General features: G+C 33.4%; 2 protein-coding genes across 3 annotated transcripts in view; one reads left to right on the top strand and one right to left on the bottom strand.

Moving 5' to 3' along the window:
- The window catches only part of LOC127860737 (coiled-coil domain-containing protein 178-like), a 127521-nt gene extending 108505 nt beyond the window's left edge, over nucleotides 1–19016 (bottom strand). For both annotated transcript variants that reach the window (XR_008039908.1, XM_052399010.1), the window contains exons 1-14: nucleotides 18857–19016; nucleotides 15247–15426; nucleotides 13452–13499; nucleotides 9637–9834; nucleotides 8855–8971; nucleotides 7553–7753; nucleotides 6673–6823; nucleotides 6343–6412; nucleotides 5640–5782; nucleotides 5267–5420; nucleotides 4195–4290; nucleotides 3287–3423; nucleotides 2783–2966; nucleotides 2107–2238 (exon numbers count right to left, since the gene is read on the bottom strand). Coding sequence is in view for 1 of the 2 variants with exons in the window: in XM_052399010.1 (XP_052254970.1) it covers nucleotides 2107–2238; nucleotides 2783–2966; nucleotides 3287–3423; nucleotides 4195–4290; nucleotides 5267–5420; nucleotides 5640–5782; nucleotides 6343–6412; nucleotides 6673–6823; nucleotides 7553–7753; nucleotides 8855–8971; nucleotides 9637–9834; nucleotides 13452–13499; nucleotides 15247–15406 (1791 nt within the window). In the remaining variant the exon portion in view is untranslated. The remainder of the gene's footprint in view (nucleotides 1–2106; nucleotides 2239–2782; nucleotides 2967–3286; nucleotides 3424–4194; nucleotides 4291–5266; nucleotides 5421–5639; nucleotides 5783–6342; nucleotides 6413–6672; nucleotides 6824–7552; nucleotides 7754–8854; nucleotides 8972–9636; nucleotides 9835–13451; nucleotides 13500–15246; nucleotides 15427–18856) is intronic.
- Nucleotides 19017–19077: 61 nt separating this feature from the next.
- Nucleotides 19078–24008, top strand: part of LOC127860736 (polycomb protein Asx-like) — a 37899-nt gene continuing 32968 nt past the window's right edge. The window contains exon 1 of the mRNA XM_052399009.1: nucleotides 19078–19270. Within this exon, the coding sequence (XP_052254969.1) occupies nucleotides 19199–19270 (72 nt within the window). The 5' untranslated portion in view covers nucleotides 19078–19198. The remainder of the gene's footprint in view (nucleotides 19271–24008) is intronic.

The following is a 24008-nucleotide window of genomic DNA, read 5'->3' as shown; positions in this document are numbered from 1 at the left end:
CAATATCTTAAAATATTCACTGTATGGGAGTTTCATAGTAATAATGTATGTACAATGTATTTAAAATTGCACTGCATACAATAATATTTTCACTAGGGAGAAAATAATGTGCTGAAGATGTCTCATGGCCAATTAAATATGTTAATTTTGTTAAGGTTTTTTAGGAATAGTATACTAAGCATGCAAAAAACAGAGTACATAAGTGCCTTATCCAATAACAGGGTTTTCAACCAGTACTTACTTCCCTCTATAAAATAAACAGTAATAACCTTTAATTATATTAAATCATACATTTAAATAAAACAAGAGCAGTATTTCATTGTCTGGCTGCATGATGTGAGTCACTGCACTATTAACACAAGTGCACATTGAGGTTGATAGTCAGTATGTACATAGTAAACTATAAGCATTATTCCTGTTAGCAAAATCATAGATGCTAAAAATGTAACTCTATCATATAAATGTTTAAAATAGCATGCTTATTATTTGGATTTCTTCCTACATTTGTGATTCAGAAACATATGGACATTTTTTAATAAATTTCACCTGTATTATAGTTATGGTATTCCTGATCAAAAGCCATTTGTGAGCAAAATATGTTTTTCAACTCAACAAAAGCAACCTACATGCACTACTTTATAATTAAAAAAAAATACAAACAGTAAATGTGTGAAAATGAACAAATCATGCAAAATGGTGAAACATCATCAATAATAACAAAGAAAACACTATTAGTATCACATAAACAAATGCAAATGACTGCAAGAATATATTGAAGAAACTAAGAGCATTTCTGTCACCAACTAAAGCTTTGTATGAATATCATGCATACTAGCAAAAGAATGAAGCATATAGGCGGTTGCGCAGACAATTAGAAAGCTTTAAAATACTTTTACCTTAAACAAGACATTTCTGTAATGTACATATGACCTCTGACAATACAATTGTCCACTTGACCTTGACCTTAGAATTCTTGATTTGACAATCATAAGGGGTCATCCTTTGTAATGACTAGCCAGCATTCACATTTATATGATCCTGAGAATTCTCTAGATATTGTGCGGAAACTAATTCCTGAGTTATACAAGATTTTGTGATCTTTACATTGGACCAGATTGATGCCCTCGATTTTACTAGGTTTCTTTCTTTTCAGCCAACTAACCTCTACACACATCACAATGATTCTAAATTATGGTGTTCTCAAGGTATTGTGTGCAAGCAAATTTCCTATTTAAAGCCATTGAAATGTTAACCTTTGTCCTGTTGACCTCAAAATCCATATCCATCATTCTTTTCTCCCAAGTAATAAGCAAACCAATTAGGATGATCCTAGGTTAAGGCATTTCTAGGTATAATGAAGAAATCAATTTCTTGGTACACGCTGATATGCCCTTTTCATTTGACCTGGTAACATCATCATAATGCATCTTCTTTATCTCCCATGTTACCACCAAACCACTTTGCACTATTAAAGGTAAAAAAATCAATAATCAAAAAAGATGTAAAAATTAGAGCCAAAGTCAAATTTCCTGTTAAAAGACCCTGTCACCTTGACCTTTGACCTGGGAATCAATATGCCTCAACCATTTTGCAGAAGTAACCATTATACCAATTATCATGATATTTAGTCCAAGTTCTTTTAAGAAATAGTGCAGAAACACATTTACTGTTTACTGTGGCAATCCCCTGTGACCTTAACTTTTAGCAAGTTGACCTCAATATCCATAGGCAACTTCCTTTCCTCCAAAGTAATCCTTATACCGATTTTCATGGTTGGCCATCAAAGTGTTCTCTAGATATTGTGCAGACACAAAAGGCTTACTGACCAATGCAATATACTCCCACTTTTTGGAAGGAAGGCATTAGTAAGCCCACTAGCAAAACGTTGAAAACTTCAAACTAAAAGTGAAACTGATTTTTGCATAACAGCCAGATGCCAATTTTTTGCCTTTTTATTTGTGTGCATGAACCAAACTGTGCAAGCTTATAACTGCATAAATGATTGAAACAAAAATTAACTTGAATAAAAAAATTCCATCATATTAAAATCAAATGTAAAATGTTTTTTTTTTAGTTTCAAATGAAAAATAAACAGTTTTTGCGTACCTTCTTTTTCTGCGCCCGTGTGTTCCCTTGAGACTTTTGAAGGTCAAGGGTGTCGGAAGAAATCCTGGCAGTTAGAACAGACTTTGTATGCACTTCATCCTTCACTTGACGCTTCAGACTGTCTGCCGTGATCTGTGGCAGAAATATCAAAAATACATCACTGTACATATATCCGAAACCAGACTCATGTTGTTCAAAGCTAATGGTGAAATTTAAAAATGTTAGTGGTTTAATGAATTTCTTTCTCCCTAGAGGGATAAACTTTGTTACCATTGCTTTATTATCCAAAGTATTAATTTGTGATGAATTTGAACAATGATAGAATTACCAAGGATATGTTTAACAGAAAATTTATCATGGTTATCACTGACCAATTTTCAAGTTTTGTTACAAGTTAGCACAGATTTATTTACCGGTACAATTTTCTTTATGAAAATGAGTCTAAAACTATGAGTTTCAAGCATACTTATTGCTATATGGTTTTACATACAAAAAATTTCTTGCCACAGCATTATGCAATGTGGTCTTGTAAGGTGTTATGAACTAGGAAAATAAAATACAGCATTTTCTGTTATTAACAATGTATTCATAGTTGTAGTGGCCAACAGAAAAGATTGATTCTGCTAGAGTGTTTATGGACACAGCAAACAAACAACCTCGGTCCCAAAAAATGTACCTTCAAACTTTCCTCCATCTTGTGTGTTTTCTCCTGCTCCCCAATAAGCTGGTCTCGTATGGTGGCATTAATTGCTGCCACCCGATTGAACTCCTGGATTGTGACAGCCAGCTGCTGGCCGATCTTCTGCATCTCGTTGTAGATACGCTTGATGTTCCTCTCATCCATGTCCTTCTGACGCTGACTTGAATATGGAAATAAAAACAACATCTTTGTTATTTATGTTGTGTCGAGCAAAATCAATATTCATTATCATCCTCATCATCTGTGTCATCCTTATTGTCATTGTCATCGTGATCGTTCTCGTCGCAAAAAACAAAACAGCAACATCAAAAGTATTCGTGTTGTAATAATCACCATCATCTTCAATTTACATATAGCAATTCGCAAGTATAAGTTTCTATATAAAAGACACTTAATTCCGATTCATACCATTACACAATTTAACAATCTCTAATAACACATCCACAAACATTGTTTGACATAAGCAGCTATTACTATTACCATTCTGTTTTCTTGTCCACAAGGTCTTGCACCTCCATCTCCACCTCTTTATTTCTCAGCTCCACTTTTCTCAACTGACTGTCAAGCCTTTTGATTCCATTTTCCAGTTCATCAATTGTGCTGTTCCACTTTATTTTCTGAATGCAAAAAAATAACTGATTCCATGTGTGAAAGCAGACACAATTTTAGATTTAATGTTCAGACAACTTCCTATCATAAGAGTCTTGTTCTGAGAAAACTGTGGATAATGCATGTGCGTAAAGTGTCGTCCCAGATTAGCCTGTGCAGTCCGCACAGGCTAATCAGGGACAACACTTTCCGCCTAAACTTGATTTTCGGTAAGGAGGGACTTCCTTGAAACTAAAAATACCATAAAAGCGGAAAAAGTCGTCCCTGATTAGCCTGTGCGGACTGCACAGGCTGATCTGGGACAACACTTTACGCACATGCATTATGCCCAGTTTTCTCAGAACCCGACTCATTAGAACATGGGCAGGCAAGTTTGTGTCTATACAGACCTACAGAGGTCCACACTGATCCCAGTACACCCCTCTAACTTTCTAATGGGTGTATCACCTTTTCTTAGCAAAGGATGGTGTAATAAGTCAGAATAAGAAAGTATACCAGTAAAAGATACATATAAGATGAGGAAACTATATGGTATCATGAAACAACTACTTCTAAAAGCAGTAGGAAAAATAACAATATAAGCTGTAAAAAGTAAAAACTGTCTGATCACACGCATAAATCTTACTTGCACTTAATTGTGAGAAACAGATTTTCTATTTCAAATTCAGCAGGGAAAAAAAGACAAAATCATATACTAGTTAAAAAATGGGTTCAAAATTAAACAGTCTAAATGGAAGGGTGAAATCATTAACACATATCTATTTTGCTAACAAACTGACCTTGGTGTTGAGTTTTGACTGTAGGGATGCATTTTCGGACTCAAGCCTTGCATGCTCAAACTCAGCCTCGCCAATCTTAGAAGTGATGTCCACAACCTGGTAAATAAGAAAAACACTGGTGGAATAAATGAAGAAATGACTATATATTACCATTTACAATTTGGAATAATTACTGCATAAAAATTTGCACAGTAACCTAGAACACTGCAAGTCAGATGTGTCACATGAACAATATGCAATAACACCACAAGTCGAATTGGCAAAGTTTTAAAAATAATGATTATTGAGCACTCCAACACTGTACAATTAGATCTGTACACACCCCGCTATCAAGTATAAAGCTTTTAGTTTACACAGTCTTAAAGCTATGCTCCAGACAAACAAAATGTCACAGCATTAATGACAGAAAACTGTCCATATAATGTTAACATTTCTAATGTATTTAAATAAACACAAAATAGAAACTATACAAAATCAATATAAACAAAAAAGGGGTTTCTAATTAACCCTTCCCCACTGAGAGGCAAAGTAAAAATGGCTATGTGCAAACAGCATAAAACCAGAACAGCCTGCGAGTAACTTTTGTTCAGGTTTTATGCTGTTTGCTGCTCATCAGTATCTAAGGGTTGGGAATGAAGCCTTTATAACTTAAATATAGAAGTGAGAAAGGTCTTTCATTAAATTTAACTTTCTAAGGGAATACAAAACCGTCAAAAGACGTATGTTAGTGGTAAAGGGTTAAACTACACTATATAAAAATGCAAACTGCACTGTGTTACTGAGGTGGTAAGTATCACTTAAACATTTCACTTCAGTGGCATATATCTTTTTCAAATAATAGACTGTCTTTAAGATTGCAATAAGCAGGGGCCAACTAGCAAACGGCTGCAAAACTTTGGGTTAAACCCTTGGATTTATTTACAACATTTATATGTTATCTGTACAATAAGCGTTTTAGTAGTCCAGAACAAGGTTTGGCAATCAAATCAATATTTTTTTTATGTTTTACAATATTACACAGAAAACATCCAAACAATGAGAAAAAAAGAGAAATGAGCTAATAACAGCCTACCTTAGCTGCCTGCATTTCCTCCGCGACCTTGGCATTCTCATTCTTGACCTCAAGGACCTTAAGTTCCTGATCGTTATCCTTGAGTTGTTGACTGATCTCGTTGATCTGGTGGATGTATGCATTGTACGTCATCTTGGCCTCGGAGAGCTCTTCACTAGATAAGAGAATAAGGTAGAGTTATTGTTGCAAAGGTCAATAGAGAAATAACTTATGTTTGGGATGGTCAGAGAAATGTTGTTTTTTAATGCAAATATACTTTGGAAAGGAATTTAGAATACGTTAATCAAAGGCCTAAGGCTTTTTATGTAATTGAGCTCATATAAATAGGTTCAAAGTAACCATATGACAAAAATAGCAATGAAGGGTCTCCTACTTGATGGTGGACAAAGCGTCGCGTACTGTGTCCAGTTCTTTCTTGATGTGTCCACGTTCTTTCTCAGCCTTTGAAGCCGCCTCATTGCTCTTCGCTTCTGTCTTCTCCTGACGATTTTTGGTGTTGTCAAGCTCCTGGTTTGTCTATCAAACAATAAAATATACAATCAATATTAAATAACATACTTCATGGACAACACATAAAACTACCTTGAAATTGTGGAATTGTGTCATGGACACAGGAATTATAAAAATTATGAGTGAAAAACCATAAAACACATTATTAAGTATTGTTTTGAACTGAATATTGAAAGAGTTATCATAAAATTTAAGACCAGCATTGTGCAAGGTGATTCTGAACGTCTAGTATTATACACAATTCATGTACATAACACTTTTTCTTTAATGTCTTAAGTCCAAAAATACTTTAAATGTCATTTAAGCCTACAAGTGTGAATGCACAATATAGCAAATTGTTGTCAATTATGTTTGTAAATCATTAACCCCAGAGTTCCTTGTACAGTAATCATTTTAAAAGAGTCAATTTCTTTTAATAAAACAAATGCAACTTAAGCATACGTAGAGTTACTTTTGGTGGGCATATTAAAATAAATTGTCAAAAATAAAAAGACATGAAGAAATGCAAATTTGTGTGAACAAGTTATTGTATTCCTAGGTATGTCCATAATTTCAAGGCCACTTACCTCTCTCTGAGCATTTCTTATTTTTGTCATCGCCTCCAACTCCAACTCTAATTTCTCTTCAACTAAAGGACTGAAAATATAGAGAAGACTCTGGCATGCAACAAAACCACACATCAAAAGCATGGTAACAAGCACAAACAATGGAGTTTTCTGTATATATCCAATAGGCATGGAATTAACATTTTTAAAGGATATTATTTGTACAAAAAAACAACAAAATGTCTTGTCACAAAAGTCAACATTTAATATTAATATTTAATATATTGTTCACTAATTAGCAAATTTGCATCAATTACAAATAATGGTGAAAGAATATGTCTCAATATTTACATGTGTTTCTTTACGAATTCTATATCTTCTTTCAGACGTTTATTTAAAACCTCTGCTATCTCAACCCTTTCTTTGATACGTGACTCATTTCTGCTACTGTAGGCTACATGCCACTGTAATTCATTCAAATCTGTAATACACTCTTCATGTTCTGAAAAATAACAAGCATGGTTTTAGTTAAGTAAGTGCATTTTTTAAATATGTTCTAAAAACTGTACATAAGAATATTTATAATTCCAGGAACATGTTAATGCCATCATCTTATCATATTAAATGCCATAAATAGTTTCTTAACCTCAGGTCAATTTGTTGTTCATTAGCTGATAGACTATTTAATTGTGGAAATTATCTCAATGCTAAAATATACCTGTAATAGGACAAAATATATGAGCAATCAAAATAACAAGAGGGCCTGAAAGGCCCAACGTCGCTCACCTGAGATAAAAAGAAATGACCTGTGCTCAGGTGAGCTAATAACAATAATTCAAAAGTATTTAATGTGCATTAATAATAATCATGGTTTGTTTGTGTGCTGCATATACTAAAGGTTGTTTAAAATGTATTATTTAATCTCTAAAGAGATCAGTAGTACATGTACTTTGTTAGAAAAGCTTGCTAAGACTGACAATTGCATGAATGTATCAAAATAATAAATATATACATATTTTTAGAAATTTCTGTGTTAGTAAATATTTTAATCGCTTGACCTATGATACTTTACTCAGTATTTTGTTTTGGCCTCGTTAGACTTATGCAGCATGTGCACTAATAAAAAATGTAGCAATTCAACCTAATAATTTTTGCTAAGGGACTTGAAGATTATCCGTTAAATTTTCCACAGCTGTCACTAAAGAAGCATGCAGATTATTAAATAAAATACCTTTTTGAACAACTTCCGGCAGTTCCTTCAAGCGTCGCTGACAGAGGTAGTCTATTTTTGAAGCAAGTCTCACAACTCGATCTCTTTCACGCTCGAGTGCTTTCTCCGTTTCCAGCCGATCATTTTCAAGTCTGGCTAGCAGTGTCATCACTTCGTCAATGACCTCCTCTGCACCAAGATACGGCATATCTGAGTCAGTATCTAGAAGATGACAAAATATTGGTTCACGTTATCTATGTATCAAATGAAACTCAATGTTAGAGACATGTTATATCTTCTTTTAAAACAAGAGCTTTGTTAAAAATACAACTAAAACAATCTTAAGCTTAGTCCGGTAGGTTAAAAGGAAAATAAAGGGAAGTATGAATAATTTGTCTTGCACATCTTTATTCCATGGAGATGACAGATGTAAAGTTTCAATATAATGGCTTTAAAAAAGTGGAAAAAGTTTTCTCAATATTTCATGTCAACCGACCAATCGATTGCTAAACTGGCACAATGACTTCTTTTAACCCCTGATCATACTGTTGCATATATTCTCAAATATTCAGTTAAAAAACAGCATTATACTACTAGATATAATATAAAATGATAATTGATATACCCGTAATTACTTTTAGTTTTCAGACACTCTAAGTGTTAGGACATCCTAATTTTAAGCAAAAATAATTAATTTTTTTGACTTAAAATTTTCTGACATACGGGTTTTCGTCCATAATTCATGTCTCAGACAGTAGATTTTACCGCCCTTTTCTACAGACTTTGGCCCTGTTTTCGCCTATATTGTGACACTTCGATCATGAATTTTTACAAAGGGATTAAGGTCATAAAACCTTGCAGATTCATGCCTGAGGGCAATGGACCATTACATTTGCGTAATTGGGTAAATGACCCATGTATACTGGTAGAAAGTAATGAATTCACTCAACAGCATTTGAAACAGTGTTGTCCTATTAAGGAAGCAGAATGTTTTCGTTTTTTACGTTTTTGTTCTATATCATTTCATGCAAGAATTAGCAAAGCTGTGAAGTTGTATTTATTTTTAAGCAGAAAAAATAGGTAATCACAAGATAATTATTGTACATTAATTAATTGCATTTATTTCAATATAATTATAATTTTCCGACACATTAATTTTTGTCTCTTAATTTTCGGACACCTGTAATTTTTGAATATTTTTTGTATCTAAATTTTCAGACACGCAAAAAATTATTATTTTATAAGTGTCCAAAACTTAAAGTAATTATGGTAATCATTTAATTATAATTATTTTATACTTAAATCAAATACTGTCCCACCCACCTCTCTCCGGTGCTTTGTACCCCGTCCCAGAGACAGAAAGCCCTGAGGCAGATGAGTGGCGAGTGCTTCCACGCCTGCTGCCCTTGCTTTCTGAAAACCGAACATCTTTTGCTGAACCTGCAAACAGATATATAAATGAATTTGTAAAAAAATAATTATAATATTATATTTTTGCAACTATTCAGTGAACGTTACAACAACTAAAAGTAAACAACCCAGTCAAATTGACCACAACTCATATGCAACAACTCAGTTTACACGAGCACAAGCCATGAGCTGTCAAGTTACAGGTACACAACCTTAAAGCAACTTTACAGTAACATAAAGAGAAACGCTATGTACACAAACTCTAGTTCCTGCTTTTTATTGCATCATCCTTTTTCAGAGACCAACTCCGGATACATTAGAACAAACCAAAGGTAACTTCTCAGTTTACATACACACAACAGGGGAAACAACCAAATTAAAATGAGAAAGCCTTGTTAGGTAAAGCTCAATAGCAAGCATTCAACTAACATTAATTAAGTACAGCTCCAGGGCAACAAATAACTGTCCATGGGAATCACATCTCTTAACAATTTCCAACTCAGAGGCAAAGTGAAAACGACAACAAACAACAAGAACAGACTGCAAGAAACTCACCAGTTTCTTATTGTTGACAATATTGTTGGAAATAAAGCATTTAAAACATGAATCTAGCAAGAAAGATTTTATTTGATTTTCTAAGGGACTACAAATGCATCAAATTATGTATCTCAGCAGATAGGGTCAACAGTACCCACCCTTTGGAGTGTTCTGCTTGCTCTTTACTATTTCCTCTTCCTTCTCCCGACTCCAGTCCTCAATGATGTTTTGAAGCAACTCGAGGTGTGAAATGGCCTTGTTCACACATGGTGAGTTTGCGGTCGTCAGCTCACAACTGCGGCGACGAAATATGGCAGCGATCCGAGGCCAGTTGTCAGGTAATGGAAATACTTTATCTGAAAATGAAGGCAAAAATAGATTACTGTTAATTATATCAGTGCTTCTTTATGCTACCTTGAGCCAAAATTCTGCCAATAATTCTCTTGCTTTCATGGCGGGGCTTTCAATAAGTTTAAAAAATGGATGTCTGATCATTACTGCCTCTGATTTTAGAAGTTTGCATAACACAATCGGAAGTTTAGATGATGCACTACACAAGGGTTTTTCGAGGTCACTCTTGTATCAATAAGTGCTTAAATGCCTCCCAAACTTCTGACAATACAAGCGTAATAGGTATCCATTTTTCCCAGCTATATATCTGAAAATTTCCCTAACAAGCTGGTCCAAAATTATAAGGATTATTTAACAATAACAAAATCCTATTAGATAGATTTTGGCATAAACTCATTTACATTTAATTTTCTAATAAAGTGATACTTCATTTGTGGACTGTTTGGTACAATTTCAAATGCATCAAAAATTTTATTAAATGTGCATGCTTGTTTAATGCTTGTTCTTTTTTTGTTTATCACAGAGAATTATATGTTTATGTTAATTATTGTTCATTTCAAATTGGTTCACTTAATATTCTTGATTGTTTTTTTTTTCAAATAATAACCTATTATATTGAGCGCAATTAAAGCATGCATATTATATCAATCTGCAAAATGAACCCATTTCCTGACAGCTCCGGAAATAGAAAAATTGTTTATCTATTGCTTGATTGGCAATGAAAAATAAATCTGAACGGACTGTAAGAAAATAAACCAACAACTACTCAAAATACAAATTTCTTAGGTTTATGTTTCCAGTAACACCTCTTGAAATTACTTCCTTTACATATTTAAATAGCTATCTGTATTGATATCTCTTAAAAAGTGTTGCCAGTAAGTCTGGAATGCAGTTTTCAAATAATGAAATATTTCTGATAAACTAAACTTGTATTGCTTTGAGGCTTATTATAAAATTAGTATGTAGTTTGACTTTTTGTAACTCATACTTCTTAGAAATTTCAAAATGACCTTAACATGATTTATAATTATCATATGTTATTAAGATTGATACCGTAAAGTACCTGCGTTATCTTTATACCGACTGCAAAAAAATTATATTTGTTTTAACCTGTTTGTCACTGTTAAATCAATAAAAATGTTCAAACTGAAGCTTACAAGCCGGGGTATAATTACTTTAAAAGCCCTGGTCTTCATCAAAATCAATGGATGCATCTGTGTTATTTAACCCTTCTCGAAAAAGTGCACTAAATGCGCATTTAATGCACATTAAAAGCGCTTTTAATGCGCATTAAAGCGCATGTTATTGGCACCTTTTTTTTTGCCTAAAAAAATAAACAAGCGCATTTTTCTGTTCAAATAATACACTTTTTGAGTGTATAAATGCACTTTTGTGTGTATTTTAAAGTGTATTTAAGTGTTTTTTTATAGCTAAATGGGTGAAATATGAAGTGGGCATAGGTTGCATTTCTGAGTCTTATTTGTAGAACACTAGTCATAAATAAAATTATCAATGTGATAAATATCTCCTATTCTGGCATGTATTTTAATAACACTGACGATTCTTCTTACAGTAATAGTTGACTATAAGGTATTTGGAACATTATTAATTAACTTTGGACATGATAAATGATGAGATTTTTTTTTTATCGGCTACATTGAACACAAATCAATAGAAATCATTTTTAAATTGTATGGGGTTGTTCTAGCTTTGTTATTGCAAACTGATTTTTTCAAGCATAAGAACCAGATTTCAAAACAATCAAATAAGGATTTTTGTTTAATGTGTGTGATTTTCAGATAGAATTTACTCCTGTAAGCCTGAACATCAATAATGAAATTAAAGTGTAATTGCTTTACAAATGCTACATGTACGTATGCTTCATGATAATGTCGTAAAATAATTATAAATATTTTCAGCTATAAAAAAATTGCCTCTGGCAATGAAAGGTTGAAACTTTAGCCTTCTCTATAAATATGACCAGTAACAATGCTGCTCATTCACATGAATCATTTCATATATAAACAACTTTACTATGTTTTTCAAGTAGATAAAGTGCATTATTCATGAGTCCTAAGTTGATATTTTGATCATTTAAAATCTATTGCAATAGAATGATGAAAGAAATTCTAGTCAACTTAAACAAAAACTATTTTTAATGAGAAATTGCAATTAGTTTACAATTCAAAACATGACTTGTAAGATTCATTTTCTAATTTTTCTTTGGTCTTAATATGTAAACGTGTAACATAATATGGAAATACATCTATTGGCCTTACAAAGGTTGATATTAAATATTATTGATTGACAATTGTTCAGAGAATAATGGTATTAAAATAGATTTTAAGAGAATCTTATGTACGTGATAGACCGAGATATCAAACAACTTGTGAGTATAAGTATGTTACTAAGATGTAACATAGGTATTATTTCTTCTCAGAAATGCTGTTCAGGTAGAAGCTGAACAAAATCCAGAATGATTGCAGATCCCAGCTATATAACCTCATGAGAATTTCTAAAACATTTTACATGATAAACCAACCAGCTTTTTAATGCTCAAATTACTATCTCCATTTTACCACAAAAATAGACCGGACCATTAATTGCTTTCTTAAGATTTTTAAAACAAGTTCCTTCAGACTTTGATGGCATAATGCTTAAACAATAACATTAAAGCCTTAGATCAATACAATCCTGTTATGATAAGTGGATATAGGCCATTATAGGGTTTAATATAGGTATGGGTAAGGTCCAAAGGAATTACCCGACAATATGATGGCAAAATTAGTTTCTCAGTAAATAATAAAACAATATTTGTTTACAAATTTTGTAACATAGAAACCACAGTGATGGTACTTGTAACTTTAAAAAAAATAATATTTTTGTCATTATATTGTGTTGGCACAATGTAACAACAGTTTATAACATTCCACCATCAATATTCCTAATTAGGCAGAAGAAATAATTAAAGAGGTAGACAGACTTTATATCCATTTATCATCCATTAAATCACTAACCAGAGTTTTTTAACAAATGAGAGTGTGTTCAAACTATTTGTACATGCTTTGGGGATGCCAACAGTCAACAAATCAAGCATAAGATCTTTTGTAATCTACCTCTTTAAACTGACAACACGTCATTTAATATGTCACATTGTTAAATGCATATGGTGGAACATTTCAAACTAAACACTATCGATCCTCCTAAAAAATCTTATTTAGCAAATAAAAATGGTAACAGGTTATGTATATGATTTTTTTTAATGCAGACTGTTGACAAATGATATTAATTTGGTAGTTTTTTTGTATTATTTCCTGCACATTCCATACTATCATATGAACACAAAAGATACATCCACTACTGAATATTAAATTAAATATTTTAGCTACAACAAAGTTGTTAATGTGTTCCTTACTAGTTATAATAAGCAAATAATTATTGTGAAAAAACAACATCAAACCTGAATTTTTTTTACTATGATAGACGATTTTGTAGGCACTGCCAGCATTTGTCAAACGAAATTTCTGTATCATCATGTTTACATTTATAAGATATTCTTTGATTATTTAGACTAATATTCCTCAATACTGGTATGGGCATCTATAGTCCACAGAAAATATACCTTGAATTTCTTCTTGGTCATCATCACCTAATGAGGAAGTCTCCCCATCTGTAAGAAAAAATGTCTTATAATGGTAAGTCATATTTGTGTAAGTATTAATCTTATCAATGGTTTCTGCAATGTATATTTGTTTAATGCGCTGTGCTCTGTGAAAAGGGGGGTCTAATGTATGTGCGTAAAGTGTCGTAGCAGATTAGCCTGTGCAGTCCACACAGGCTTATCAGTGACAACACTTTCCGTCTAAACTGGATTTTTGCTATGTGAGATATTCTTTAAACAGAAAATATCATAAAAGCGGACTGCACAGGCTAATCTAGGACGACACTTTACGCAAATGCATTAAACCCACTTTTCACATAGCACAGCTAGAATGTTAACAACCTTCAACTTACACCAAAAGCCTCTGATCCAGACACAGATAAAGTCTTTTAAATAAATAAATGTTACACCACTAATTTTGTTCCTTAAATAATAGATAGAAAGTTACTTGTAAACACTGTTTGTTGTAGCAAATTTAATACAAGAGGGCCTGAAAGACCCAAAGTCGCTCATATGACATAACAAGATATTATTGGGACAAATCTTCTGACCAAGTTTCATGAAGATTGGACAGTAAATGTGGCCTCTATAGAGTGTTAACAAGGTTTTACTAAAGCCATATAAGAAAAAATGCCCCGCCCCTTGGCAGCCATGTTTTTTAAACAAACGTAACTATTTTCAAACTCATCCAAGATATCAATAAGACAAATCTTCTGACCATATTTCATGAAGATTGGGCAATAAATGTGGCCTCTTGAGTGTTATAAAGGTTTTACAAAGCCATATATAGCCTTATAAGAAAAAATGCCCCGCCCCCTGGTGGCCATGTTTTAAAAGAAACCAAAACCATTTTCAAACCCATCCCAGATATCATTGGGACAAATCTTCTGACCAGGTTTCATGAAGATCGGAAAATAAACGTGGCCTCTAGAGTGTTAACAAGGTTTTACTAAAGCCATATAAGGATAAATGCCCCAACCCCTGGCGGCCTGTTTTTTAACCAAGCTGCATCATTTTCGAACTCGTCCAAGATATTATTGGGATGAATCTTCTGACCAAGTTTCATGAAGATTGGACAATAAATGTGGCCTCTAGAGTGTTAACAAGATTTTACTATAGCCATATAAAGAAAAATGCCCCGCCCACTGGCAGCCATGTTTTTCAAGCAAATGTTACCATTTTTGAACTAAACCAAGATATCATTATGAAAAATCTTCTGAGCAAGTTTCATGAAGATCGGAAAATAAATGTGGCCTCTAGAGTGTTAACAAGGTTTTACTATAGCCATATAAGGAATAATTCCCTGTCCCCTGGGGGCCATGATTTTCAACCAACCGGCATCATTTTCGAACTCGTCCAAGATATTATTGGGATGAATCTTCTGACCAAGTTTCATGAAGATCAGACAATAAATGTGGCCTCTAGAGTGTTAACAAGATTTTACTATAGCCATACATGAATATAGTCATATAAGGAAAAATGCCCCGCCCCTTGGCAGCCATGTTTTTTAAACAAACTTAACCATTTTTGAACTCATCCAAGATATCATTGAGACCAACCTTCTGACCAATTTCATGAAGATTGGACAATAAATGTGACCTCTAGAGAGTTAACAAGGCAAATGTTGAAGCCGCACAACAGACAATGGACGCCGGACAAAAGGCGATCACAAAAGCTCACCATAATCACGTTGTGCTCAGGTGAGCTAAAAACTACAATTTAAGGATTTTGAAAACTACCACATATATTTGCTTACCAAAGTGACTAGTATGAAGTAAGGATGAGTCAGTTCCAAATGCCAGCAGATCGGTAGAGCCTGTCTGGTTTGTTCTGGACCTTTCAAACCCAACAGAGGGTCTGTCAGTGGGTGGTCCATATATGGCATCTACCTTCACCACTTTGGAGGAGATCATCATGCCAAGTTTTCTATGAGCACCTTTTGGAGTTATAAGATTCATACCTTTTTTTGTCAAAATTCACAAAAGATCATTATTGTTTGTTCCAAGTTTATGTAAAACATATGTTTCATTTAGCTTTATTGTTAACAAATTATTACAGAAATTGCCTTTTTTTCTTAGAAAGCACTATAGTCCCTTGTTTCTTGTTTATGTGAATAATAATTGCCTGTCACTAAGTTGCATAAAACATCTTGTTTGAATATAAATTTTACTTTAAATAAGAAGTCAAAATGTTTTAAGCCTATGGAAAATTTAATGATCAAACTAATCCAAAGGATAAAAGGATTAACATCACATCTGAATCTTTTATGATGCAATCAGTAAATTGTAATCCTTTTTACAAACCAAGTAAATGAGAAAACATTTTATGTTCACTGTTCAGCAAAATAACTAAAACTAAGCCTTGCAAACAGGATAGTATTTATAATATTGTTTTCCATTTATTTTAATCAGCAATATTTTGAATATGACTAAAAACAGTGTATGTGTAACAGCCCATTTATTACTTTTATCACATTCTTCATAATTATTAGCAAAGCTATGGTTTAAAATAGCATACTTCTTGAAACATCATTCAGTTTCTAAAAAGATACAAAAAGAACACATGAAACCAAATATACAAAAATTATATTATAATAAACAAGGCTTCTCTGTGTAACAAGAGAAAAACAAACATTTTCAAATTTGTTAAGCTTAATTAACCCATTTTGCTATATTTATGTTGATAAAGTATGCATTTTTCAGTAAATTATTTCTTGAATAATAAAAGTAAATTTATCATATTTACCCAACTTTACAAAAATAAACCATATAAAAAATAGCAGCCCTGAGCCTATTTGCTGACTTATCAGGAATTGTTTAATTTAACAACAAAACCATTTTTGGCTCACAATGGAGCCTTACTGCTTTGTTTGTTTGATTTATTAACCATCAGATATTAACTTTATTATTGGAGAAAAATCTATTAGTTATTGTAGTTGTACATCAGTTAATTTTAATATCAGTTCATGTACAGTGGTTACCAGGATGCAGATAACCAACTGCTATTTTTACCTAATACCCAGCTACTGTTTAAAGTTTTCCTTTAGTAAAAATAAGCAAAACTTCCCCCTGACTTTTGAAATTCAATTTTTAATGGATTATACAGTTTCTGAACCATCACATATACATCAATTATTCAACTGCAAAGTGTAGCATTTAATTGTGATTGATACTTTTTGTTTTTCTCATGTTAATATTGTACAGTGAACTATAATCGGTGGAGATCAATTTCCAGTTAGTTTGTTTACATTTAGAATGTGACACATAATTATGACTACATTTTGTTTTACTTCCGATACTTATGATGACTAGAGCACCGCATAACAGGTGCCACGCTCGGTTGCGGGTGCAGTTGTGAATAAATGAAAGCTTGACAGATTTTTTTTTTTTTTTAGAGGTCACAGTGACCTTGACCTTAGACCTAGTGATTCAAAAATGGGTGTGGCATGTAGAACTCATCAAGGTGCAGCTAGTACTACATTATGAAGTTTCATAGTTGTAGGTTGAAGCACTTTGATTTTAGAGCCTGAAGTTTCATAGTTGTAGGTTGAAGCACTTTGATTTTAGAGCCAATGTTCAAAACCTTGACAAAATGTTAAGGTTTCAGCACGACACACACGGCGGACACAACACGACGAGCTGGCTATGACAATACCTCAGGTTTTCTCCGAAAACAGCCGAGCTAAAAATGAGGTAAATAAATGTATACTCAAACCCGGTCAACTCACAGGTCGGGTTGACACGCAGTATTTCATTAGCGCCTTCTGGATTTTGTTTATAAACAAACCTGCGTAACCTTCTTGTAAAATCTGACAGAAAACATCTCTCGCTACAGGTTGGAATTGATTTGTGGTAATTAAATGTTGTAAATCTCAGACTTTAACAATATTTGAATTTTTATAGTTCAGTTAATTGTCGTTAAGAAAACATACGACAGTGCTTGAAAATAACTCAGTGATTTTTATTTTATTTGATGTCTTAAATTCCATATATTTATTGATTGTTACTTTGAATGGTATGTCAGAGCTTTGATTATTCATGTTTAATTTAATATTGGTGCTGTTTAACCTATTTACCGCGAATCTACGGGGCGAAAAAAACAAACAACAATAGGGACAGTGGTGTTGGATTTGTTTCTGCTGCAATTAATATTGAAGGATTTTCGTCATAAAAAGGCAATTGTCCAAGAAGGTCAAGTTAAATATGATTATCCTTTAAATCATTTATCTGATATATGAAGATGGCTTCTTGATGCAAGTGAATATTCCTCAAGCACCGCGAGTCAAACCGTGTTGCAGTATATAATTTAATTTTAAAATCTTACCGGTACTTTAAATAAACTACTCCAATATTATCAATATTCCATATATTTAAAATTCTATTGATCCCCTTCATTAAAGTCCCCGTTGGCAGAGATATATATAGTCAGATTCGTAAGAAAACTTTTTTTATTGAGGATATCACTGAAAATCCGGTTGGAATCTGTTGAAAACAAACAATAAAGCGATTATTATTTTGGGGTCAAGTACGGTTAAGTATGAAAACGACCTAATTAATATTCATGATTGGACAAATTAATTCAAACCTAACCAAACAAAATTTAGCTGAAAGAAGGTAAGAATAAATGCAAATACATCTGTTACAGACGGAAATTGAGTTGCAACGCTACGTTTTTGCTAAATCTATGTTTTTATCTTCCAATATGCTAATAATGTTTAGCGAACGCTAAATATAGATATAATTTGCATAACTCGCGACACTGCCATGATTTTCACCTATTGCATGTATTTATGATCATTTATATATTATTTTATTAATTCAAAACCGATTTTGACCCGGTTTTCGATGTCAATTTCGATAAAAATATATATTTCAATGAATTTATGTTAAGTTTATATCTTGCAATTTATATGCAAAATAACGATCTATTCCCATACGGGGACTTTGAGGAAAGTAAATAAACAAATGTTACATCCATTTCATGACAATTTAAGTACTCTTTGAAGGTAAATCTTTTGTTGTTGCATTTTTTTGCATTATTTCAGAAGTTCTGTTGTTACTAAACTTTGATTTTGTGTGTGGTTAAGATTACGATTTGTTTATTAAGTGAGTTGATACGTGTATTACTACATGGTCATTGATGTTTGCCAACATACTCCAGAGTATCGTATTTCAAACCAAATTTAACACATCTATTAATGAAATTGCCAAACACTGAAGCAGTTTGTCATGCACGATATTTGAAGTGTGACAAACTAAGCACCAAGCGTGACTATTCTCGCTTATAGAAGTCGAAAATAAAATGTGGAAATATCATACGATTTATATTGCCTTTATTTTGGTATTCGTATAGATATTAATACTTACCACTTTTTAAAGTCTTAGAGGCCTTTTATTCGAATAACTGTCTTTTTATTTTGGGCTAGCACCTTGGTCGCCATTTTGACGCAATGTCGTCACCATGCGCGGAAATTAACGGAATTCAACGGTTAAGGCCGACTGACATGCGGTCAACGGCAGTTCGGAAGTAACCGAACCAACTATTTCTCTTTTGTGATTGGATGAATGCGTTTCCAAAAAGCCGAAGAAAAAGTCACGTGATAAATATTTCCAAAATGGCGCAGATCGACGAGTGAAATCGGAAAGACTAGATATTTATCTTAAATTTGTTTTAGTTATCGCTTAGTTTTTCCTTTTATACTTGAAGATATGTTAAATAATGATTTAAATTCCCGAAACGATTTAAATGTAACACGATCATGGGTTGAAGCTGCAAAATTCGTAAGTGCATCATTTTGACAACAATGCATGTTGTTTTCCAACACGACTGTGAAGTTTGACATCGACTTCGACGAATTATTGTTTAAAATATGGCATTTCGTAATATAAGATTCAACTGTCTATTGTTATACATTGATTTAAATTATATTTACTATGAAATTCTTTAAATCAAATCGGATTAAAAACGTATTGTTTTGGTTTGGTTTATAAATAGAAAATGAAAACTGTCATATCCTCAAATAGTTGTTTTGGTCAATGTAAAAAATTATCAACAAGATAAAATTAAATATAATTCAGTCGGCGAAATAAAAAGACTTTAATTAGGACTGATTTATAATCCATGAATTCATATATTGTACCTGTACTTTTCCGTAACACCGCATTATGCCACCATGACCACATACAATATTAGTTGAGTAATGTGTCCCTTGTTTCGGTCACGGACTCTAGATGACACGGATAAGAAACGGGACCGTATCAGCAAATATTTTGTCGAAACTGAGTAACGTGAACGTAACTATCAATCTTTTATAATTAGCGTACATCGAAGCACCGAGGTTATACATTTTGATGTTCCCACTCATGTCTTTTTTAGCTCGGCTGTTTTCAGAGAAAACCCTAGGTATTGTCATAGCCAGCTCGTCGTGTCTGTCGTCGTGTCCTCTGCCTTCGGCGTCATGCTAAAACCATGACATTTTGTCAAGGTTTTGAACATTGGCTCTAAAATCAAAGTGCTTCAACCTACAACTTTGAAACTTTGTATGTAGCTCACCTTGATGAGTTCTACATGTCACATCCATTTTTGGGTCACTAGGTCAAAGGTCAAGGTCACTGTGACCTCTAAAAAAATTAATTCTGACAAGCTTTCATTTATTCAAAACTTCACCCGCAGCCGAGCGTGGCACCCGTTATGAGGTGCTCTTGTTAAAATTATTCTTTCATTTCTCAGACGATTTTGACAAATTATATATCATTAGAAAGCCTACTTTACGTAGTTGTCAGACATATCATTATATATTATGTTTTTCTTCTGATTTAGGCAGCCTATGATTAGAGCGTTTATAGCCAGGGGTTTTTTTTAGAAAAAGGGGAAGACGCTGGGTAAAAGGGGAAAATCGAGCGCGAAAGAGACATATTTGGGGAAAAAATAAAAACTGTTCATTTCAATATCTATAACTCACCTATAGACTTCAGGGTTTTTTTTTAGAAAAAGAGGCATGTCTCTGACCTTTTTGTTCTTAAACACATGAACAAGTATGATATAAAAGTCAAAGTCCTAAATAAAGTTGCAGGGGTAGATCTTATAATGGGAAATGTTTTCAACTGGGGCCGGGGAACGATGTCAATATTGTGATTTCAATTTCATGATGAATGGGTTGACGATCTAGATCTGCTACAGTATTGGAAGGGAAAGGTGCGGCAGCTGCCGATTGTCTACTTTCACAATAATCCGACAGTATTAATCGATGTTGATTACATGTACCTCCAAATCCTGCTGGGCTTCAACGGTTTTTGATGATTCATTCTTAAAAAATGCGTCAACGCAATTAATATTTTCCGAGTCCGAACGTTTTATTTTGTTTGTGTATGAACGCTAATTGTGAGACTTTTTTCTGCTTTAACATTTATATCTTGGCTTTCACATAACCCGGATGAAAATTCAACTGGTTTCCGGTAATTAATTGACGAAACACTCTTCTCGCGCAAGACCGGAATCCAGTAAAATAGTCACATGATTAATATGTTTAGTTGCCCGGTTTCCATGACGTAATTTAAGAGCTATATATAGAATCACTGGGATAACCAGATTTGAGTGTTCGTCGGGAGAGAGAGAGATCGTTGTACATGGTACAAATTGGATAAGTGTGGACTTCCCAAAAGAAAAAAACATTTCTTTGGCGGTAAAATATTATATTTTGGTGAAAAATTATATTTTTGGAGGGGAAATGGTATTTTTAGGGGAAAAAATCTGGTAGGGGAAGACGCCGAATATCGACGTCACTTTCTTAGTGAAAAAAAACCCTGATAGCGGACACTCTTGATATTTTTCGGTCGTAATTTTCAAGAATCTTTAAATAATTTTAATTTTAATTAATTGTTGATTTAAGGTAAATAACCTTTTATATAATAATACATAATAACCTCTTTGTTATAAAATAAACAACAAACAATGAATGTTTTTGACACCCATTTTATTTGAAGTATGCAAAGCCGTAAAATATCAAGAAGGTCCGCTATATACGCTGTCTAAATTAAAAAAATTAATCATCATGGAAAACAGTAAACTATATGCAAGCAAAACAAAACTAAAACAGCTGAACACAGAATGTTAAATAACATCACAAGATACAAAAATATCTATGTACAATAGCATCACATCATACAAAACATTGATCATATAATTCTGTTAAAAACGATGACTGAACCATGTACATTTTACAATTAAAAGAATTGAATGACTGATTTTGTCAAAAAACATAATGTAAAACAATACATTTTTAAAAGAGTCATGATTTATTAAAAATTCTGCATGTTATAATGACTTTACTTGAATGACTCAGTTGAAATGAGAAAAGTGAAAGCTTCAAATGATAAAAGACTTATGACTTATTATACCCTCTCAAACAAAGTTTAGGGGGGTATATAGAAGTGAGCTTGTCGGTCGGTCGGCCTGTATTAAGTGTCTGCTCTCAAATTCAAGTTGTTTTCATCCGATAATCACCAAACTTGGTCAGATGTTGTATCTAGATGATGTCTAGGTTAAGTTCGAATATGGGTCATACCGGGTCAAAAATGAGGTCACGGGGTCACTTAGTGCGTTTTAAACATTGAGCATGGTGTCCGCTCTCTAATTCAAGTAGTTTTCATCAGAGCTTCACCAAACTTGGTCAGAAGTTGTATATAGATGATGTGTAGGTCAAGTTCGAACATGGGCTATGCGGGGTCAAAAACTAGGTCAAGGGGTCACTTAGTACGTTTTAAACATTGAGCATGGTGTCCGCTCTCTAATTCAAGAAGTTTTCATCAGAGCTTCACCAAACTTGGTCAGAAGTTGTATCTAGATGATGTGTAGGTCAAGTTCGAACATGGGCCATGCTGGGTCAAAAACAAGGTCACGGGGTCACTTAGTGCGTTTTAAACATTAAGCATGGTGTCTGTTGTTTTTTGTGAAGACAACATTCAAAATATTCTGTGTCAATACAGAATGTGGGGGTATTCGTCACGTCTGTGTAAAAGCTCTAGTTAAATATGTTGCACAGTACATGTAAGTAGGCTCTTTGAAAAACACAGGTTCAAAATTAATTTGAATAACAGTCTTGGTCTAATAGCATATTTTTGTTGGTAAATTTCTTTACCAAAGGTTGCAATAAAAATGAATGTAATTATCTAAGAAATATAGCACAAACCATAGCTAGGTGTAAATATCTAAGCATTTCAATTGTTAAAGGACAATTATTTTAGTACTGTACTTATGTTATGTATAATATGTAACAAATACTTGTGACTTAATATAATACAAAGAAGGATACAAAGAATGTATCTTAATAAAGAACTGCATAGCTTTGCCCTCAAACATATTGGAACATGTTTCAAGAAAACTGGCAAAAGTGCTTTCTACATCATCAACAAGAACATATCAAGAAGGTATGACAATGTCTCAGCAGTGTTTTTTTCTCACCATTTTGGGAATGGGGCCGGGTCCCTTTGGATTGGGAAAATTCGCGGCGTTTTGACTAACATTGGGAAATTAGTGTTGTTGTTGTTTTGCTCACAAATGCTCCAAAAATCAAAATTGAGGATACAAGTGTGTCCAGTATTATATTTACTAAGGTTGATCTTATATGGATGGGAGATTAACAAAATATTGATCTAAAAAAAAAAAATTTTTTTTTTGGTTCCATTGGGAATTTTTAGCTCCCATTTGGGAAAAATATATACTTTTTATGTCCCCCACTATAGTAGTGGGGGACATATTGTTTTTGCCCTGTCTGTTGGTTGATTGGTCTGTTGGTCTGTTGGTTGGTTTGCGCCAACTTTAACATTTTGCAATAACTTTTGCTATATTGAAGATAGCAACTTCATATTTGGCATGCATGTGTATCTCATGAAGCTGGACATTTTGAGTGGTGAAAGGTCAAGGTCAAGGTCATCCTTCAAGGTCAGAGGTCAAATATATGTGGCCAAAATCGCTCATTTTATGAATACTTTTGCAATATTGAAGATAGCAACTTGAAATTTGGCATGCATGTGTATCTCATGGAGCTGCACATTTTGAGTGGTGAAAGGTCAAGGTCATCCTTCAAGGTCAGAGGTCAAGTATATGTGGCCCAAATCGCTTATTTTATTAATACTTTTGCAATATTAAGATAGCAACTTGATATTTGGCATGCATGTATATCTAATGGAGCTGCACATTTTGACTGGTGAAAGGTCAAGGTCATCCTTCAAGGTCAGGGGTCAAATATATGTGGCCCAAATGGCTTATTTTATGAATACTTTTGCAATATTGAAAATAGCAACTTGATATTTGGCATGCATGTGTATCTCATGGAGCTGCACATTTTGAGTGGTGAAAGGTCAAGGTCATCCTTCAAGGTCAAATATATGGGTCAAAATTGCTCATGTAATGTCACTTCTGCAATATTGAAGCTAGCAATCTTATATTTGAAATGCATGTGTATCTAAGGAGCTGCACATTTTGAGTGGTGAAGGGTCAAGGTCCAGGTCAAACGTCATA

This window comes from Dreissena polymorpha, chromosome 15 (assembly GCF_020536995.1).
Source record: "Dreissena polymorpha isolate Duluth1 chromosome 15, UMN_Dpol_1.0, whole genome shotgun sequence".
NCBI lineage: Eukaryota > Metazoa > Mollusca > Bivalvia > Myida > Dreissenidae > Dreissena > Dreissena polymorpha.
This window is presented reverse-complemented; position numbering and strand designations above follow the sequence as displayed.